Source organism: Schistocerca gregaria, chromosome 8, assembly GCF_023897955.1.
Source record: "Schistocerca gregaria isolate iqSchGreg1 chromosome 8, iqSchGreg1.2, whole genome shotgun sequence".
In the NCBI taxonomy this organism is placed as follows: Eukaryota; Metazoa; Arthropoda; class Insecta; order Orthoptera; family Acrididae; genus Schistocerca; species Schistocerca gregaria.
The window spans coordinates 75,742,032-75,763,853 of NC_064927.1; the positions used below are offsets into that span (position 1 = coordinate 75,742,032).

Consider the following 21,822-nt stretch of genomic DNA (forward strand, 5'->3'; position numbering starts at 1 on the left):
TCCGCCGACCACTGGCGACAACATCGATGTACTGTGGAGACCTCACGCCCCACGTGTTGAGCAATTCGGCGGTACGTCCACCCGGCCTCCCGCATGCCCACTATACGCCCTCGCTCAAAGTCCGTCAACTGCACATGCGGTTCACGTCCACGATGTCGCGGCACGCTACCAGTGTTAAAGACTGGGATGGAGCTCCGTATGCCACGGCTAACTGGCTGACACTGATGGCGGCGGTGCACAAATGCTGCGCAGCTAGCGCCATTCGACGGCCAACACCGCGGTTCCTGGTGTGTCCGCTGTGCCGTGCGTGTGATCATTGCTTGTACAGCCCTCTCGCAGTGTCCGGAGCAAGTGTGGTAGGTCTGACACACTGGTGTCCACGTGTTCTTTTTTCCATTTCCAGGAGTGTAGAAGGAATGACCCATGTGAAAATTCATCAGTTTTGATTTACGTGTGGATTATTGCCAAGATTTTTGAATTCAAGTGGTAGGTTATTGAAAATGGATGCAGTAGTATACTGCATGCCTTTCTGCACAAGAGTTAGGAAGTCTGATCCAAATGCAGGTTTGATTTTTGCTGATTATTAACCAAGTGACAGCTGCTTATTCTTGGGAATAAGCTAATATTGTTAACAAGAAATGACAGTAAGGAATATATATATTGAGAGGCCAATGTAAAAATAACTAGACTCGTGAACGGGAAACAACAAGTGACTCATAACTTACACCATTTACTGCCCGAACCGCCCGTTTCTGAGACAAAAATATCCTTTCAGAATGGGAAGAGTTACCCCATAATATAATCCCATATGACATAAGCGCGAATGAAAATAAGCAAAGTAGACTAATTTTTGTGTCGAACAATCACTCACTTCAGATACTGTTTGAATAGTAAAAATGGCAACATTAAGGCTATGAACAAGATACTGAATGTGGGCTTTCCACGATAGTTTACTATTTATCTGAACACCTAGAAATTTGAACTGTTCAGTTTCACTAATTGTATGCCAATTCTGTGAAATTAGAATGTCAGATTTTGTTGAATTGTGTGCTAGAAACTGTGAAAACTGAGTCTTACTGTGATTTAGCGGTTCTAGGTGCTTCAGTGTGGAACTGCGTGACCGCTACGGTCGCAGGTTCGAATCCTGCCTTGGGCATGGATGTGTGTGATGTCCTTAGGTTAGTTAGGTTTAAGTAGTTCTAAGGTCTAGTGGACTGATGACCTCAGATGTTAAGTCACTTAGTGCTCAGAGCAATTTGAACCATTTTTTGATTTAGCATTAGTTTATTTTCTACAAGCTGTGAACTTAGGTCATGAACTGCACTATTTGACACCGAGCCAATGTTGCACACAACATCCTTTGCTACCAAGCTAGTGTCATCAGCAAACAAATATTTTAGAGTTACGCGTAATATTAGAGGGCATGTCATTTATATAAATAAGGAACAGGAGTGGCCACAACACTGATCCCTGGGGCACCCCCCCCCCTTCCCCCCTCATTGACCGTACTCCACTCAGACCCCACATCACAGCCACTCTCAACATTGTGGATGATCTTTTGCTGTCTGTTGCTAAAGTAAGAGGTGAACCACGTGTGAGCTACTCCCCGTATTCATCCAGTAGCTCACAGAGAAAAGAGAATATAGCATTTTCAGTTGTTAAACACCTTCTAAAACCGAACTGTACATTTGATAGCAAATCGTGTGTGATAAAATGATCAATGATCCTTACATACACCGCCTTTTCCATAACTTTAACAAACACTGATTGCATTGAAATAGGTCTAAAATTGTCTACATTATCCCTTTCTCTCTTTTTATAAAGCGGTTTTATTGCTGAGTACTTTAATTGTTCAGGACACTGAGCATTCCTAAAGGAAAAATTACAAATATGGCTAAATACAGGGCTAACATGTGCAGCACAGTACTTTAATATTCTGCTAGACACTCCGTCCATCATGTCCACGAGAGTCCTTAGGGTTTAGTGATTTAATTATTGACTCTATTTCCTGCATCTCTGAATCACAGAGGAGTATATCAGACATCAATCTGGGAAAGGCATTTGCGAAGAAAGTTGTAATACATAGTGTGTTTTTGATGACAACAGTAATGTGAGTAATATCTCTTACCATATCACCACTGAGCTAAATAATGTAAAATTAGGATAAGGTTTGCCAAATTGCCAGCTTCATGTGCAACTGAACTGTCCGTGTTTTCAACTTTGCTTATTTCAACCAGTGCTCAGTGTCGCATAGATGTAGAAAAGAAATGATAAGTTTTATTTACCAAATGAAAGAAGGCAATGCCAAATTCTGCCTTTGCCCCTGCATTATACTGATTAAGGCTTCAACATTGAGAAAGAAAAAGGAATGAGGGAAAACTTAACAGTAGTTGCAGACAAAGCAGAAAGATTAGTTTAGAGGATGTAGCAGGAGCAAGACCAATGGAAACAGTATTAATGGCATGTCTAAATGGGGGTAAATGATGTTTAACCACAAGGTGTGGATGCAAAAGACTATGGCATGTGACACAGACTGCAAATTTTACTTATTCTGTATTCATTACAAAGTATTTTCTCAGCAGTAATTCTATAGACATTTAGGGCTGCTGGACAGGAACTGATAGGCCATCATATATTGACATTTATTTCTTTATAATAAAGTTTTTCACTTTTGTTGGAGCTTTCAAGTGAGCTGAGCGAAACATTGCATTGTCCTGGTAGATGGAATCATGCCAAGGAAAAACCAAACTGCACGTATGAGTAGATGTATATTTGTGTTAATCAATTGTGTCTTGCAGAATGACCAAATTGGCCAGGGAATGGCACAAAAACATCACTTGATACTTTTACAAACTGTCTCGTTATCAAGATTTGAGACTGTAAGGATCTTGTTTCCTGAGGTAGCAGCATGCCACTATCAAGCTTTGCTAATTTGAAAGACACATCCTAGGAGACCCACACCAGTGCATCACATGTAATCTGTTTCACAGTATCATAGATAATTTCGAGTAAGACACTAGATCTTACAAATGATTTATATTGCCAAATTATTCTCACACTTCTTCAGTTATGAAAACCTTTATTGTCTTGCTTAACTTCTCTTTTCTGAACGACATTAAATTTTAAGATTTTGCAACCCCCAAAAATCTGCTGCCCTGGACGGCAGCAAGATTTGCTCCCGTGTAGAGCCGGACCTGTTGTAAATTTAAAAGAAAATCACAAACTTACCTCGTTTGGTACGTTTACAAATTATCTGGTTATCAAGATTTGATAATTAAAGGGTCTTGTTTTCTGCACGACAAGTTGCTTTGTTATTATAATCAGGAAGAATAAATGCTTCCTTTATGTAGATGTTGAGCAATAACAAGCAGCTTCTTTTTCTTCTCAAATTAGCAACTTTTCTTCTAATATTATGGTGCAAGTATAACTACTATATAACATTATAAAGTTATACTTTATTGTTAAGTAGATTCTGAAAGCTGTTTTTGTTTTCAATGTGTATTGTGATTTGTACATGCCTCAAGTTGCTCCTTTGCGTAGGATCTACAGGACATTATAAGACTAATAAATATCCTTTGAAGCAAAATTTGCAGAGCTGTTCTCCTAGATAGTTTGTTTTGCTCTGTTGTATATTTCCTTTACATTCTGAGTTTTTATTCCAGAAATTTTTCCCTAACGTACAGTTTAGTGCTAAGAGTTCTTTGTGTGCATTATATGTAATACACTCTCCTGTGGTTTTTAAGCAATCTTAATTAGGTAATTGTACCAAGACAGCTTTGGTACAGGTATGTATCTCAAAATCCTTAAAGGTTATTAAGATTATTCTTTGTGCAGACTTATACAAGTTTGAATCAAAGCACGTACACATGTGTCCCACTCTTAATTCTCCCCCATGTGCAGTCGTGTCATTGATGGATTATGCATCTTGAAGGTACAGTTCACTCTGTGGACTACTTTTTTTTTTTTTTTTTTTTTTTTTTTTTTTTTTTTTTTTTTTTTTTTTTTTTTGCATAATACTTACTGATGAAATGAATTTGACACAAATAGGAGACATGATACCATGAATAGAATTTCACAGAGAACTCAAAGATTTAAGGTGAAGCAAGGCACCTGGAATAGGCAACATTACCACAGGATGAATGAAACCCTTGAGACAACATAACACGACAGAACTATTCCACTACATTTGTAAGATATGAGAAAAGTAAAATACCCGGAGAAGAATGTAATAACTTCCAATTCCAAAGGGGGCATGTGTCAACAGCTATGAACTGTCAGTTTAATACAAGGGGCAGTCATGAAGTTGTAATTAAAACCCTCCCCAAAAAAATAAACTTATGTAATTAAATGACTGAAAATCCAGGATGGAATAATGACAATAGCCACTGCCCCTTTCATAATATTGTCAAACTTATGTAATTACTTGTTAGTGTGTGTGGAGGAAACATGTCTGCTGTCCTCTTATACATTGAAATACCTGCACCACTAGATGATTCAAAACAACGTGGCATGGCCCATTGATAAAGTTGAGTATTGTGTAGTAATCCGTTTTTCGCAGATGAAGGGAAACAGCATACAACAATCCCAAGTGTAAATGCAGTCTGGGAATAGCAAAGGAAGTGTTTCCGAAAAAGAAAAATACAAAAAGAAAAAAAATAATAGACAGTCCTGAAAGTTTGTAATTTGTGTGCAAATTACATGGTTTAGTCACATTAATGACCACCTGTCAAATACCTGAATAAACCACGTTTTGGAGAGTGGATGTGCAGGAAGAGTCAGTCAGATTCTGGAAGGTTCCAGCAGGGATGTGGAGCCGTGCTAATTCCAGTGCCACAGTCAGCTGCATTAGATTTCTTTGCTGAGTATTCAGAGTGTGAACAACTTGATCGAGATAGGCCCACAGATTCTCGATTAGGTTTAAATCCGGGAAGTTTGGTGAACAGGGAGTATGGTAAACTTATGTTGGTGCTCTCTGCATTACGCACTTACGTTGCGAGCTGAGGGAAAGATGGCATTGTCCTTCTGGTATGTGCCATCGAGCCAAGAAAAAAACCAAACTACATATGGTCCCCGAGGATAAATGCATATTTGTGTTAGCCAACTGTGCCTTCCAAAATGACAGGATTATCCAGGGAATGCCATGAAAACATTCACAGACCATAACACTCCCTCCTCCAGGCTGGAATCTTCCTATGATTGTTGAAGAGCCCATACAAGCCATAAAACTTTCACCCAAAAAGGATTCCTGTCACCACTCGGTGAATGTCCAGTTGTGGCATTGAAATTCCAGCCTTTGTCACCGATGAACAGCAGTCGGCATGGGTCCATGAACCAGGTGCCTGGTGCAAAGACTCAGCAGCAACATTTGCTGAATGGTCATTGGGGAGATACTGTTGGTAGGCCCCTAGCTCATCTGGGTGTTAATTGCTCAACAGTTGCACTTTTATTTGCCCATATAGATCTCTGCAGCTATCGTTCAACCATCACTTATGACCTGTGGTGTGTAACTGTTACCTTAGCGTTTTGGATTGTGCCATTTTGCCCTACCCTGTACACTTTAACCACGGCAGCACGTAAACAGTTTATGGAATTAGCCATTTCGGAAATGCTTCCACCTCTCATCTGAAAACCAATGATTGTGACCTTTCGTACATCAGATATATGATTCTGGTTCTGCATTATGACAATGACTGCACTGTTTTCCACATTCCCTCAACACGATCGTCTGTGGGTGGTAATTGCATGTCTTAACATAGGCGGTGGTCACATTAATGTGACTGTTTGATTCTTTCTGTTTGTGTTCAAAACAATGGTTTCTTTCATGAACTTAAGAGAAATGTGGAGGGGGTGTGTGTCTAGTATCATTTGCTGACATCTTCTGTTCAGTAGTTCTGAACTGGTTATGCACTTTACCAAAAGTTTAATATGACATGTTGTTAGCCTTTCAGTTGCTCCAACCTCTTGGTGTTCTTGTAAATCCATGTTTCGGTTTTTCACGCATGGAGCTTGTGCAAGTTTGGATTAAAATTAGTGTTGCAGTTTTAATTATCACCATCAGGTCCTTCTGTAGTAATTATTGTCATAACTTGTCCTTGTAGTGGTAGCAATAGAAAAAAAAGAAGCAAATTCATTTGCAGATTCATCTAGAAATTTCAAGTAAGAGAGGGGGGAAAAAAGAAAAAAAAAAAAAAAAAAGAAAGAAAGAAACACTACAAAATTGAAAGTGTCACCCAAGCAAAAATCAGTCTGGTAGCGTTAACATTGTTTAAAGTAATAATTTTTTGTTTTTCCATCATTTCACATTAATTTAGGAAGAACAGAAATGTTTTTTGTAGATATCACTGATGTGCTGTTTGCAATTTTGTAATTGCAGCGTTTAGCTGTAGCCACCCTAAACAAATACTGCTCATAAAGTCTTTCATATGACACCCATTGTTGATGGAAAGTGCTTGTGACAGATGAAAAGATTTTTAAAGTGGAATTTTACTAGCCCTCTCACTAGAGCAGTTGCAAATTAGCCTACTGTGGTATTCCTTTTATCGATGTGTATTAATACAAACAGGAAAGCACTTAGAATAACCAGTATTCCTACAGCGATAACACCATGCTGATTGCTGCTCAAGCACTGCTGTAGTACTGGTGATTGTAAATGTTTTATGTCCATGTAAATACATATAGATAAACCAAATATTGCAATAGACTAAATTTACACTGTTGTATCAAATGGGCATGTAAAGTCTGTTTTAATAATCATGTTGTTTGCAATTTGAAACAGTGATTCTTTCTGTTGACATTGTATGAAAGATACAATGAGCAGTATTGTTTTGGGCTGATTCTAGCTACATATTGCAAAAACAAAATTGCAAATATCTGCTGTTTTGGCAGAGAAAATGTGGCTGATGACTCAGTGACACTCTGCACTGTAGAGGAATAGACTTTTTAAATAACAAATAGCATACTGTATAAAACAGGATTTGGACAGTTTCTTTCCAGAGTTGTGAACCATATTGCCAACTATTATCTAGCCTCAAAACACATCTATATGGTATAAGGGCTCGTGCATTACCTTTCTGTTCAATTGTTTAAATGTCAGTACCATACAGTGTGTATTTATATGGATCAGATTCAGACCTCTTGACTTTTGCTTACAATTCACTTCATATTCTCAAAAACACACAGTATTCAGTTTGTTCATGAATAAGGTGCTGTACTATTTTAATACATTTAAACAAGCAGCAAATGTTGTGTGCTTCTGGCATAAGGAGAATAATTTTTGTACTTGCTGCAAAATTTATATTTTAATTTTCAGGCTGTGATGGCTGGCCGAATATCTGTTGGCCAGTTGTGGCTTGCACTTCGTCTGGGTGATGCTTTGACTGTGGCCCGCTGTAAGTTGTTTTTGGCACTCAGTTTGATGCAACAGGGCAGACTGAGAGCTGCTCGTCAACTTGTGCTGCTGCAATACGTTGTTGCCAAGTCTGTGAAAGAAGTGGATCCGCGACTGAGCAGAATGTGCCAAGGGGTGTGGGCAAAGCTTCGGTATGCGTACCAGCAGAGGCACAACAGAAGAAAATCCAAATCCCGACAAGCTTAAATGAATAGCAGTTAACGAATTTATTCACACATCAGAATTATGAAACTTGTGTCATACAAAGGAAGATTTTACTACATGCAAGTGTTTGTATTAATTTCATTCCACACGTGACTATTTTTTTTTATGACGGAACTGCAAAACAACAAAATAAAGAATCTGTAGCTTCATATTGATAAGAGAAAACAATTTTGCTGGCCTTCACAGTACTATAGTTGTTTTGTAACTGCAGGATAAAAAAAATTGCAAAGTAAACTTAATGGTTTTACATATAACTTGTTGGTATTTTATATTCTTACATAGTTTCCTGAAAACCAAACTGATCCTAAATGGCAAACATAGCCATTAAACCATGTAAGTAGAATGTAATCTTGCTCATCGTCAGAATTTAGTACCATGTGTACTGATTTCATGCCGTAAATGAAAGTTATTTATTTTGGCATTGTATGTCCATTTACCTTGGATACACCACAGCGACCAAATTTATTACACTATGTAAATCAGCAAAAAACTGGAAAAGGGAACCTGATGAGACTTTTTACTGTGTATTGTTTGGAACACAGAATTTAAAAAGTGCAATGATAAGTATAGAATTTTCCATTGACATTTAAAGGTAAGATTTATTTAGAACAATATGACACACAATTGTGAAATGTGCATGGTACTGTTCCTCACAAAAAGTAAATAATAATAATAATAATAATAATAATAAAACCCGCTGTATGGTAATTACATAGTAGCAAACAGGGCATAAGAAATCTTGCACTGTTAGACACTCTAGAATGCAATAATAGAAGAAAGTGCTAACCCAAAACAGCATATTTTCAGTTGCTGCATTTTACATGTTTGGTTTAATTCAAAGAAAAGAATGTAAATACAACAAGACAAAATAAATTAAATGGTGGACAGCTCTTTCTAGCTGTAAATATGGAAAAACTTGTTACAAGCATGTGGCACATTCAAAAACATTGCATAGTGTGACCAGACTAATCCTAATGACATTGGGGTTAGCACTTTCTTTCATCTACCCATATACATGTTTATATGACACCGTCTTAGGGTCTTTGCTTCAATGATTTCACAGGTATTATTTTTTTTCTGGGATACACAATTGTATGCCTTTTACACATCCAAACAAGTTTGTTTATTTAACCTTCACATTATTTTCTTTTTCTGTACACTTTTATTGTTGGAACAATTAAGTATATCAATGAAGAAAATTGCTTCAACACACCTAAGCTGTGAGCAATATCTGTGATAATTTCAGAACACAACTATAAATATGAATCAAAACTGACTGTACATATAAAGGATAATATAAAATGGTATTTTACGTCAAGTTATAGCTATATAATTGCTAGTACAGAACAAAGTCACCTTTTGAGTTACACAATACAAATTCAGAAACAAAATTGTATGATATATATTCAAGAATAAATGAAAAATTATAGTACTGGCAACAAAATTTCAAAACATTTCTCACCAATTACCAAGTAATTTAATGTTTCACCTTACACAGAGGAGCTGCATATATCTTTCAGTATAATTGCACTGCAGCATCAGATAATTTTTGAGACAAAATGTCTAGCACAATCTGATGCCCAAAACCACTTCCAGAACGTATCACTGACATAAGCAGCAGATGACGGTTAACGCACAGCATAATTTTCAATGAGCTAATGTTCCCATGGGATCCCAAGCAGGTAAAACCACAGGTTCTTGCTCAAACACTTCAAGAACTTCTCGTGACACCAGTTTGCGGTCAACGACTATTTCGAGCACAAATTCCTTAAACCACTCTGCAGTCATCAAGAGGTATCCTTTCTCACCTCTGTCATCACCCCAAGAGTTTTCCACACGAAACTTTGTAGGTTTGCCATCTTCCTGCAAAAGTACTACTGTTAATATGTGATTACACAGCTATATATGATAGGTGAAGGAGACTTAATAAGCATCTGCCAAAGCCACTCCTGTTAGTATGACAATTGGACACAGAAATAACCAAGGCAGTTATAACTGTTTACTTCAAAGTATAACTAAAGACAATAACACTGTAGTCATCAGAAAAAAGAAATCTAGTTGGCCCCTCTTTAAACTTTTACACAAACTGCACTTTCTACACACACACACACACACACATTCTGAAGGTAGCAGGAGAGGCAAAAGGCTATCTACAATTCGTATAGAAACCAGATGGCAGTTATAAGAGTTGAGGGATATGAAAGGGAAGCAGTAGTTGGGAAAGGAGTGATACAGGGCTGTAGCCTCTCCCCCATGTTATTCAATCTGTATATCGAGCAAGCAGTAAAGGAAACAAAAGAAAAATTCAGAGTAGGTATTAAAATCCATGGAGAGAAAAAAAAAAAAAAAACTTTGAGGTTCACCGATGACACTGCAATTCTGTCAGAGACAGCGGGACTTGGAAGAGCAGTTAAACGGAATGGACAGTGTCTGGAAAGGAGGATATAAGATGAAAATCAACAAAAGAAAAATGAGGATAATGGAATATATTCGAATTAAATCCGATGATGGTGAGGGAATTAGATTAGGAAATGAGACACTTAAAGTAGTAAAGGAGTTTTGCTATTTGGGGAGCAAAATAACTGATGATGGTCGAAGTAGGGAGGATATAAAATGTAGACTGGCAGTGGCAAGGAAAGCGTTTCTGAAGAAGAGAAATTTGTTAACATTGAGTATTGATTTCAGTGTCAGGGAGTTGTTTCTGAAAGTATTTGTATGGAGTGTAGCCATGTATGGAAGGGACACATGGACAATAAATAGTTTGGACAAGAAGAGAATAGAAGCTTTCGAAATGTGGTGCTACAGAAGAATGCTGAAAGTTAGATGAGTAGATCACATAACTAACGAGGAAGTATTGAATAGGATTGGGGAGAAGAGAAGTTTGTGGCACAACTTGACCAGAAGAAGGGATCGGTTGGTAGGAGATGTTCTGAGGCATCAAGGGATCACAAATTTAGTATTGGAGGGCAGCGTGGAGGGTAAAAATCGTAGAGGGAGACCAAGAGTTGAATACACTAAGCAGATTCAGAAGGATGTATGTTGCAGGAGGTACTGGGAGGTGAAGAAGCTTGCACAGGATAGAGTAGCATGGAGAGCTGCATGAAACCAGTCTCAGGACTGCCACTGCCACCACCAACACACACACACACACACACACTCTCTAACTCTCTCTCTCTCTCTCTCTCTCTCTCTCTCTCTCTCTCTCTCTCTCTCTCAAACATCCAATAATCTTACAGAAAGCTCACATAAAAATCTTTTGAATCCATCTTCAATTGTACTAATGTTGAAGTTTACACACAAAAGTTGTTTCGTAAATGATAGATCCTTCTTTTGAGACAAATATAGTTCTGTTAGAAGTACTAGCAAAGCAAGTTATGTGTGTAATATAAATGTAAAAGCTGACATCACTGCAATTGCATTAAATGTTATCCACCCCACCACATGTTCACACAAATGATTGTGCTGGGACAGGCATTCCTTAAACTGTGACAATCTATTGGACATGTTGTTGCCACATTTGTCATACTGTACTAAATTATTTTTTAAGGGGAGCAATATAATTCTGTATGTTATTCTCATAGGTTTGTTATCTAACACTACCAAAGTTCTTCTCACATTACTATTCGAAAAAATTATGTAGTGATCCCAAAATAAATCAAGTTGCAGCACACTGCTAATTTCAAAAATGAAATACCACATTGCTCATTAAATTGGCTCTGATACGGAATACAATCCATAAGTTGATGAAATGCATCTTTGCTCACGGTTTTTACGACACTGTTAATTCCTAGGTAGAATACAGTGAGTAATATATTTAAGATACTGATATGTCAACAGATGTTTCAAACAAGAGGATATTGCAGGAGCGGAGAATGTGCTGCCAGACTAACTCCCATCTGTGCGCCGTTCAGGGAAGCTGATGATAGAGGGAGGATCCAGATGGCCAGGTTGCGAAGCAGAGCTGAAATCCAGAGTGTCAGTTCAGCTGCATGTTGTGACACACAGTGGTCTGCTTAGCTCTTGGCCACAGTTTGGTGGTGGCCATTCATCCTGGTGGGCAGCTCAAAATACCCTGAGTATACAATAGTAGTGAGGGGGTGTAGTCATAGAATAGGAGTAGGTGTCTCTAATGTGCTGAGTACCAAATGGGAAAACATCACTGGCAGTATAGATAAACTGTCTTGGGAAGTAATACAGAAGTGCCACAAACGATTAGACATACATCACATATGTGGAAAAACAAAAGTTGTAGGTATACTAGTTACAAACAAACACAATCTTTTCACGAATGTTATGAGTAATAGAGAACCCTGATACTATTACAGGAACGAACGACTGTTATGAATGGGGGGGGGAGAATGTTAGTCTGTGTCATGAACAGTGACTTAAGTTGCAAATTGAGAACATTTAGTTCAGATTTAGCAAAAATGTAGAACAATTGCATTTAAAGCTGAAAGGCATACCTAGTAAAGTAAATAATAATAATAATAATAATAATAATAATAATAATAATAATAATAATAATAAAATTGGTAATACTCGTCTCAGTTTAATGATGCAATAATGAAAGTTTTGTGAAAACGGACACTACTGCACGAAAGTGCCAGAGAAAACTTAACAGTAATTCGTGCATCAACAAAAAGGACTAGGCGTGATGCCTAGAAGAATTTTCACTGCCAGGATCATAGGTGAAGTCAATGAATGAAACCAAACCTTCCACTCAATTTCTCATGGGTCAATCTGGTGATTAAACTGAAAACAGCTGGCAGAAATATTATATTTAAAAATGTATCCACACAAGTAAACTACTGTATCAATGCTGGATTACTGATGAGACTCACAAATTAAATATTTCAATATTAGCAGCCATGTTATTGAAAAACATTTAAGACTACTTAAGGCCAACAAAGAACCAATCCCTCACGGAATTCCAATGTTTCATATTGGATACAATGTAAAATTAGCTGTTACCACAGATTGTGTTTATCAACAATATTTCGTGCAGCATATGGACCTGCATGACTAGAAAAGAACTTAATTTGTGTCATTCCTGTTTACACAAATGTCGAATGCACATAATTACAGATCAATATTGTCGATGTCAGTCTGTTGCGGGACCACAGGCTATATTGTAAGCTCACACACTTGCAATGTTTCTCGAGGAATACAAGCTCTCGGCACAGATTCGAGAAAAAACACAGCTTTCTTTATTCGAACACTATAGATGCAGATGAACAAGTAAATTCTGTCTGTTGATATACTTTCCGGGATGTGAGGTCGTGGTCCAAGAACTTTTTCTGCTCCTTACGTTTCGTCCAGGACTGCACTGGACTTCCTCAGAGGCGCTGCTCCGCTGAGTCTTCTTAGATTTCCATAATGTGTTTGAACCTGTGCTACATCATCTACTACCAAACGATTACATGGATTATCTTCTCAGATATGTGGTTATCACAGGGAATATTTCAATAATCAAATCTAGAATAGAATTGGATGGTGAATGTTCCACAGAAATGAAAGCAACATGGTGCACCCAAAGGAACCATAACAGGCCCTTATGTTTTCAATACACATAAATGATGTATCAAAAAGGATCAGCAGCATTATAAGACTGTTTGTTGACGACACTGTCATGTAGAGAAAGTTTCATCATGGGATGATCATGAGAAAGATAGAGAGTTGCAGAAGACTTGGGCAAATATCGGATTAGAAGATTCGTGGTCAGCACCTTGACCATGGTACATCTACAAGACTTAGATTTGTTGGAAGGGGCTCTAGGAAAAGGCATACAAGTTGCCAGTGCCACCAGTTCTAGACTATTGGTCCAGTAATTGAATCACATAGGCATAACAGCAGTCGCTGAATTAATCCAGAGATGTGTGGCTAGAATAGCAACGGGTTGGTATAGCCCATATGATGATGTAACAGAAATGGTAATCGTTGGAAGAAGTTCTCACAAAACAATGCTAGGTAAATTAAGAAAACCTGTATTTTAAAATATCCGCACACTCATTATGCTACCACCATTGTATATCTCGAGAAGGGACTGTGAGAATAAGATGAGAGAGATTAAAGCACATTCAGAGGCAATTAGTCATTTTGCATTACTCAATACCTGAATACCTAAATAGTATAGGACAGAAAATTGATAATATTGGTATATTATTATAAAAAGCATAGTTGCTACTCACCATATAGCAGAAATGCTGAGTCGCAGATAGACACGACAAAAAAACTGTCAGAAAATGAGCTTTCAGCCAATAAGTCCCTTGTCCAAGATACTTGACTCAAACGAAGGTCTCGTTGGCTGGAAGCTTCTTATCTGACAGTCTTTCGGTTGTGCCCATCTGTGACTCAGCATCTCTGCTATATGGTAACAACTATCCTTCCATAATATTGTCACATTCCGTCCTGGATTTTCCACTGTCGATAATATTGGTATAACGTATCCTCTGCCAAGTGTGGAGCCGTGGCTTACAGAGTATATATATAAAAAATAGAAAGAAACTTCCACATGGGAAAAATACATTAAAAACAAAGATTCCAAGACTTACCAAGCGGGAAAGCGCTGGCAGACAGGCACATGAACAAAACACACAAACACAGAATTACTAGCTTTCGCAACCGATGGTTGCTTCTTCAGGAAGGAGAGGGAAGGACGAAATGATGTGGGTTTTAAGGTAGGGAGTAAGGAGTCATTCCAATCCTGGGAGCGGAAAGACTTCCCTTAGGGGAAAAAAAGGACAGGTGTACACTCGCGCACACACACATATCCATCCGCACATACAGATGTGTGGTTGAGGCCTGGCGGATATCGAGAAGAGAGGATATACTGAAGGGCGAGTTCCCATCTCCGGAGTTCGGATAGGTTGGTGTTGGTGGAAAGTATCCAGATAACTCGGACAGTGTAACACTGTGCCAAGATGTGCTGGCCGTGCACCAAGGCATGTTTAGCCACAGGGTGATCCTCATTACCAACAAACACTGTCTGCCTGTGTCCATTCATGCGAATGGACAGTTTGTTGCTGGTCATTCCCACAAAGAAAGCGTCACAGTGCAGGCAGATCAGTTGGTAAATCACGTGGGTGCTTTCACACGTGGCTCTCCCTTTGATCGTGTACACCTTCCGGGTTACAGGACTGGAGTAGGTGGTGGTGGGAGGGTGCATAGGACAGGTTTTACACCGGGGGCGGTTGCAAGGGTAGGAGCCAGAGGGTAGGGAAGGTGGTTTGGGGATTTCATAGGGATGATCCAAGAGGTTACAAAGGTTAGGTGGACGGCGGAAAGACACTCTTGGTGGAGTGGGGAGGATTTCATGAAGGATGGATCTCATTTCGAGGCAGGATTTTAGGAAGTCGTATCCCTGCTGGAGAGCCACATTCAAGGTCTGATCCAGTCCCGGGAAGTATTCTGTCACAAGTGGGGCACTTTTGGGGTTCTTCTGTGAGAGGTTCTGGGTTTGAGGGGATGAGGAAGTGGCTCTGGTTATCTGCTTCTGTACCAGGTCGAGAGGGTAGTTGCGGGATGCGAAAGCTGTTTTCAGGTTGTTGGTGTAATGGTTGAGGGATTCAGGACTGGAGCAGATTCGTTTGCCACGAAGGCCTAGGCTGTAGGGAAGGGACTGTTTGATATGGAATGGGTGGCAGCTGTCATAATGGAGGTACTGTTGGTTGTTGGTGGGTTTGATGTGGACGGATGTGTGAAGCTGGCCATTGGACAGATAGAGGTCAACGTCTAGGAAAGTGGCATGGGATCTGGAGTAGGACCAGGTGAATCTGATGGAACCAAAGGAGTTGAGGTTGGAGAGGAAATTCTGGAGTTGTTCTTCACTGTGAGTCCAGATCATGAAGATGTCATCAATAAATCTGTACCAAACTTTGGGTTGGTAGGCTTGGGTAACCAAGAAGGCTTCCTCTAAGCAACCCATAAATAGGTTGGCATATGAGGGGGCCATCCTGGTACCCATGGCTGTTCCCTTTAATTGTTGGTATGTCTGGCCTTCAAAAGTGAAGAAGTTGTGGGTCAGGATGAAGCTGGCTAAGGTGACGAGGAAAGAGGTTTTAGGTAGAGTGGCAGGTGATCGGCGTGAAAGGAAGTGCTCCATTGCAGCGAGGCCCTGGACGTGCGGGATATTTGTGTATAGGGAAGTGGCATCAATGGTTACAAGGATGGTTTCCGGGGGGTAACAGACTGGGTACGGATTCCAGGCGTTCGAGAAAGTGGTTGGTGTCTTTGATGAAGGATGGGAGACTGCCTGTAATGGGTTGAAGGTGTTGATCTACGTAGGCAGAGATACGTTCTGTGGGGGCTTGGTAACCAGCTACAATGGGGCGGCCAGGAAGTAGGTAGAAGGTAGGAGTGCGAGGTGTCAGTGGGGTCAGGAGTTTGATGGAGTCAGGTGAAAGGTTTTGTAGGGGGCCTAAGGTTCTGAGGATTCCTTGAAGCTCCGCCTGGACATCAGGAATGGGATTACCTTGGCAAACTTTGTATGTAGAGTTGTCTGAAAGCTGATGCAGTCCCTCAGCCACATACTCCCGACGATCAAGTACCACGGTCGTGGAACCCTTGTCAGCCGGAAGAATGATGATGGATCGGTCAGCTTTCAGATCACGGATAGCCTGGGCTTCGGCTGTGGTGATGTTGGGAGTAGGATTAAGGTGTTTCAAGAAAGACTGAGAGGCAAGACTGGAAGTGAGAAATTCCTGGAAGGTTTGGAGAGGTTGATTTTGAGGAAGAGGAGGTGGGTCCTTCTGTGATGGAGGACGGAACTGTTCCAGGCAGGGTTCAATTTGGATAGTGTCTTGGGGAGTTGGATCATTAGGAGTGGGATCAGGATTATTTTTCTTCGTGGCAAAGTGATATTTCCAGCAGAGACTACGAGTGTAGGACAGCAAATCTTTGACAAGGGCAGTTTGGTTGAACCTGGGAGTGGGGCTGAAGGTGAGGCCTTTGGATAGGACGGAGGTTTCGGATTGGGAGAGGGTTTTGGAGGAAAGGTTAACTACTGAATTGGGGTGTTGTGGTTCCAGATTGTGTTGACTAGAATTTTGAGGTGTTGGGGGGAGTGGAGCTGGAAGTGGGAGATTGAGTAGATGGGAGAGACTGGGTCTGTGTGCAATGAGAGGAGGTTGAGGTTTGTTGGAAAGGTTGTGGAGGGTGAGCGAGTTGCCTTTCCGGAGGTGGGAAACCAGGAGATTGGATAGTTTTTTGAGGTGGAGGGTGGCATGCTGTTCTAATTTGCAGTTGGCCTGTAGGAGAATGCTATGAACAGCCGGTGTGGATGTGAGAGAGGAAAGATTGAGGACTTTGATTTGGGATAGGAGTTGACGGGTGTGTTCATTGGCCGAGTCGATGTATAGGTGAAGGATTAGGCGGGTGAGGGCTATGGATTGTGCTGTTTGGAACTGGTATAAGGACTGATGGAAAGAAGGATTGCAACCAGAAATGGGAACTTTAAGTGTGAAGCCTTTGGGGGTAATGCCAAATGTCAGACACGCCTGAGTAAATAAAATATGGGAGCATAATCTGGCTAGGGTGAAGGCATGTTTGCGGAGGGAATGTAAATAAAATTTAATGGGGTCGTTGTAGGGATGTTGTGAGGTTGACATGGTATTAGAAGGTGGAAAGGGTAATATGAGGTTAAAGTGAAAATAAATAGAAATTTATATAGGGAGAGATAAAGGTGTGAAAAAAGTCGAAAAAGTGTTCGTTTGAGATGAGCTATGTTGATCCTGTGCTGAACTTCGGTTGGTGAACAACAATGGGTGCAAAGGTTAGGTAGTTGTGTTGTCTCCAAAACACGTTAAAGCATGGGGAAATTCAGGAAAATTTCGAAAGAAAAAAAGAAACAATTTTTCGAAAAACGTTTCGAAAAAGATTTCCCGAAAAAATAAAATTTCGAAAAAATTTTACTAATAAAATCTCGAAAAATATTTTATTCATAAAATATTTTATTCGTAAATATTTTAGAAAGAAACTTCCACATGGGAAAAATATATTAAAAACAAAGATTCCAAGACTTACCAAGCGGGAAAGCACCGGCAGACAGGCACAATGAACAAAGCACACAAACACACACACAAAATTACTAGCTTTCGCAACCGATGGTTGCTTCTTCAGGAAGGAGAGGGAAAGACGAAAGGATGTGGGTTTTAAGGGAGAGGGTAAGGAGTCATTCCAATCCCGGGAGCGGAAAGACTTCCCTTAGGGGGAAAAAAGGACAGGTGTACACTCGCACACACACACATATCCATCCGCACATACAGATGTGTGGGAGACCGCAGTAGAGGAGGCATACCTACATGAGCAGCATCTGACAATGTTTTTTGATAGTGAAAAGACATTTCCTCAAGTTAACAGTATATCTCATGGGAACTTTTTAAGTATGTCAACTGCGATCAACAGCAAGTTGTCTGTAATGATAAATCTTGGGGATTGTTATTTTTTTGTGGACAACTTCTCCATTTTCTGGAATGAGTTTCTCCATTTTCTGTTCCACTTCTATTTCTACATCACCCTCTCACAAATTACAGCTGACCCTGAAGAGACTGAAAGAATAGTCTGCAGGAAAATATTGCACTTTTCTCTTCTGAAAAATAGCCAACCAACTTTCTGTACCTAGTACTGTGATCTCCATTACTTTTTAGTAGTGCTTTTAACTACTGACACTTTGTTATGAATGATTCAGCAATCTATCACTAGGATTTGAATAGTTTTATCTGGGAGACGCATTTCTTTGGGTCTCTTTGCAGCTTTGGACCTGGACTTAAGCAAACAGGTGGTGCCACTGTGAAAACTGACAAGTTACAGTATGGAGGGGAATCAATTCTGTAGTGTATTTTATATACTCATATCTCCATATCTCCTTGTTATGTCCAATGCCTTTACTGACAAGCATCACTTTCCTCAATCAATCTGTCACTTGTACTCCATGAAACACCATCAGTATTTCAGTTATGTCCATTCTCTCTCTCTCTCTCTCTCTCTCTCTCTCTCTCTCTCTCTCTCTCTCTCTCTCATTCAGTGAAAGCTTCTTGCACAAGTGATTTTCTGATTAGAACCTGTCTGCCAGACTTCTCCTACGTATTGAATATAATTCATTCTCTTTTTCTTCTTCTTTAAAATATTGTTAAAATGTTAAGTAAAACCATGTTTGGTTGTTCTCCTTAGTTGACAAGGCCATTTGAATGCAAAATATTTAACCAACTTACCAATTTACTTTCTTATTATAATAAAAAATGAAAAGATGGTTACTGTGTTTCCCTCTGACAGTACACCTAACCGGTATAACTGAAATATTTGCCTGGGTCAGAAAATGTACCATCCCTCCACATAATGCTTACTTTTTTGAAGATTTTACTCAACAGAACACAAGAGCTAATGCCCCCCCCCCCCCCCCCCCCACACACACACACACACAGAGAGAGAGAGAGAGAGAGAGAGAGAGAGAGAGAGAGAGAGAGAGAGGGGGGGGGGGGGGGAGGGGGGGGAGGGAACGGAGGGGGGGACTGAATGAGAGACAGCAAAATAATAGGATTGGAATGTTGCTCCAGTGAACTTGCCCTGGTACAGGCAGCAAAAGAGTTAGTGTGCCACATGGTGAGGTGGAGCAGTGAACTGGGGTTTGGGCGTGGGTGGGGGTGTGCTTGACATATGGCGTGATGGTATGGAAGGTATGAGAAAAGGGGTGGAGGTGGGTGTAGAAGAAGAGAATAGTTTGAGTGGAGATTACGATCAGGAGAATTGCAGGATTGAAGAATATGTTATAAGGACATCTCCCATTGCTGCAATTTAGAGACCTTGGTACTGAAGGAGGTGTAAGATCAAGCCTGCACAAGTTGTGAAGCAATTGTTGAATTCAAGCATGATACATTTTGCTACTGGGCAGTCAACATTGCTCTTGGCCACAGTTTAGTACGGTCATTCTTCAGAGTTGGACAGCTGATAGATAATCATGTCCGTCTTTCAAAGATTGTGCAAAGATTACAGTATTACTGATTCCACAGGTGACCCTGCCTATAATAAGATGGGATATGCTTGAGATGATTGTGTAATATGATATCCTGGGTTGGTGTGTGTGACAGGTCTCACCTCCGTTTTTCACAGAGATGTGACCCATGTAGCAGTGTGTGGGAGGAATAGCAGTGTAGGGATAAGAGGACGGGAGGGGGGGGAAAGAGTGCTGTCTGGCAGAGGGTGCAGGGACTACATGGCAGCAGGACAAGGCAGCCAAAGGCAGCATCGGGAAGCTGTGGGGAGGAGGGGGAGGGGGGTGGACTGGGAGTGGGAAAAGATCAGTGGGTGCATCAGCAGAGAGTAGTGTACAATGATGAGGGTGAGGGAAAGTGGATTGGGAGGAGGTGACAGAACAGAACAGAGGAGACAGAAACTGGGACAATAGGTTACTGTAGGTTGAGGCAATGATAACTTTGGAGCAGAGAAAGTGTTGCAAAATAACTCACACCTGCGCAGTTCAGAGAAGCTGGTGATGGAGAGGACAATCCAGATGGTCCAGGGTTGTGAAGGAGCCATTGAAATCAAATATGTTATGCTCAGCTGCAAGTTGTGCTAAACGGTGATCCGCTTTGCTCTTTCCCACAGTTCAGTAGTGGCCATTCACATCCTGGTGGACAGATGGCAGGTAGTCATACCAGTATAAAGAGCTGTGCAATGAAGGTAGCAGAACTGGTGGTCCAGTTGCTGGTGGGTTTGGACAAACCTGTGACAGGACTGGAATAGGATGTACAGGGAAGGTGGATTGGGTAGTTTTAGTACCTAACAGGGATATGATCCTTGTGTCAAGGGGATGTGATCTGAAGTGGGATAGGAATGGAACAGGATGTTGTGTAGGTCAGTTGGATGATGGGGAACACCATTTTGCACAGGTAAGAAAAATCGTGGGGAGGGTGTCCCTCATATCAAGGCAAAGTCCCGACAAAGGATATGTATCAACTGTTCTAGTCTGGGGTGGTACTGGATGATGAAGTGGGCACTCCTTTGTAGCTGGTTGTTGGTGGCGGGAGGACTGGGTATATGTGGGTATACTGCAGAGAAATTCTATTGGTGGTCTAGTGTAGGTCTTGGGGGTAGTGACTGTCTGTGAAGGCCTTAGTGAGATCCTTAGCATACTGGGCATGGGAATTTTTGTCACTGCAAATAGACTGGCTGTATTGGAGGGATTTTTTGGTGTGGAATGGAAGGAATGGCAGCTGTTGAAACCACCAACATCAACAGTACCTGCATTTCCACAGCTGCTGTGCCTCCCAAATAAAAAAAAAAAAAAAAATCCCTCCCTTATAGGCTTTGTTGCTGTTTTTACAACTCAAAAGTCTGCACACCAAGCAAGAGTGCATCTCTACTTACTGTACTCGCTGCATTCACAGAACATAAGATTGCGGGAACACTATTGGTATTTTAGTGAAACTGTCACCAAATCTAAAATATAACTACACATGTAATCCTTTTCACAATTGTATACCAAATAATCCTTCATTGCTGTTCATACCACTCTTTAACATTTGATTAGAGCTTACCAGTGCCCTGTATGACAGATACTCACACCAACTGAGACAGCTGTGAAGGCCATTGCATGATTCATTACACCCTCTCCATACACGAGTCTATCAGCCTTTGAGAGCCCCACAGTAACATCGACACCAAAAACTAATTTGTAATCATGTCTGCAACAAAAATAAGGCAGTTAGTCCCTTCTGTATTTTAGTATCGTAGGCAAGATAGTCACAAGCATCTTGAACAGCACAAAGATATGCATAAAGAAATATAATGTATACAGAGAAAGTATATCTTTAAACAGTTTCACACAACAAAATTAAGACAAAGTCGTTAATCAGTGGTTTAGCTGAAAATGCATGCAACACAAAGACAAAATACACTGAATCTTTCTCCCTCTTTTCTGTCAAAAATTAGCAAGTTGTCCACCTATATGTAACATTATCAACATACAACATAAATGTGGCTGTGCCTTGAGATCACCGAACAGTAGTAGTTCTGAGCAATGAAATGGTTTGCACAACAATGTTATAATTAGTGCCAAAACTTGAATGAATACATACCAGTGGACATAAATTAACTAACAAAATAAGATCAGTACAATAGACAGAGAATATCAGTAACTAGCTGTTTAGCATTCGCTGCAGTATATGGGTGTCCAAAGACTTTTCCACACATTACAATCATCAGATATACATATCCAT

At 40.3% G+C, this 21,822-nt stretch overlaps 2 protein-coding genes across 3 annotated transcripts in view; one reads left to right on the plus strand and one right to left on the minus strand.

The window, feature by feature from the left end:
- The window catches only part of LOC126284401 (uncharacterized), a 90,775-nt gene extending 82,909 nt beyond the window's left edge, over positions 1-7,866 (plus strand). The window contains exon 3 of the mRNA XM_049983305.1: positions 7,310-7,866. Coding sequence (XP_049839262.1) covers positions 7,310-7,594 — 285 coding nt within the window. The 3' untranslated portion in view covers positions 7,595-7,866. The remainder of the gene's footprint in view (positions 1-7,309) is intronic.
- Positions 7,867-8,191: 325 nt separating this feature from the next.
- Positions 8,192-21,822, minus strand: part of LOC126284400 (bleomycin hydrolase) — a 102,409-nt gene continuing 88,778 nt past the window's right edge. For both annotated transcript variants that reach the window (XM_049983304.1, XM_049983303.1), the window contains exons 8-9: positions 21,168-21,288; positions 8,192-9,475 (exon numbers count right to left, since the gene is read on the minus strand). In XM_049983304.1, coding sequence (XP_049839261.1) covers positions 9,260-9,475; positions 21,168-21,288 — 337 coding nt within the window. In that variant the 3' untranslated portion in view covers positions 8,192-9,259. The remainder of the gene's footprint in view (positions 9,476-21,167; positions 21,289-21,822) is intronic.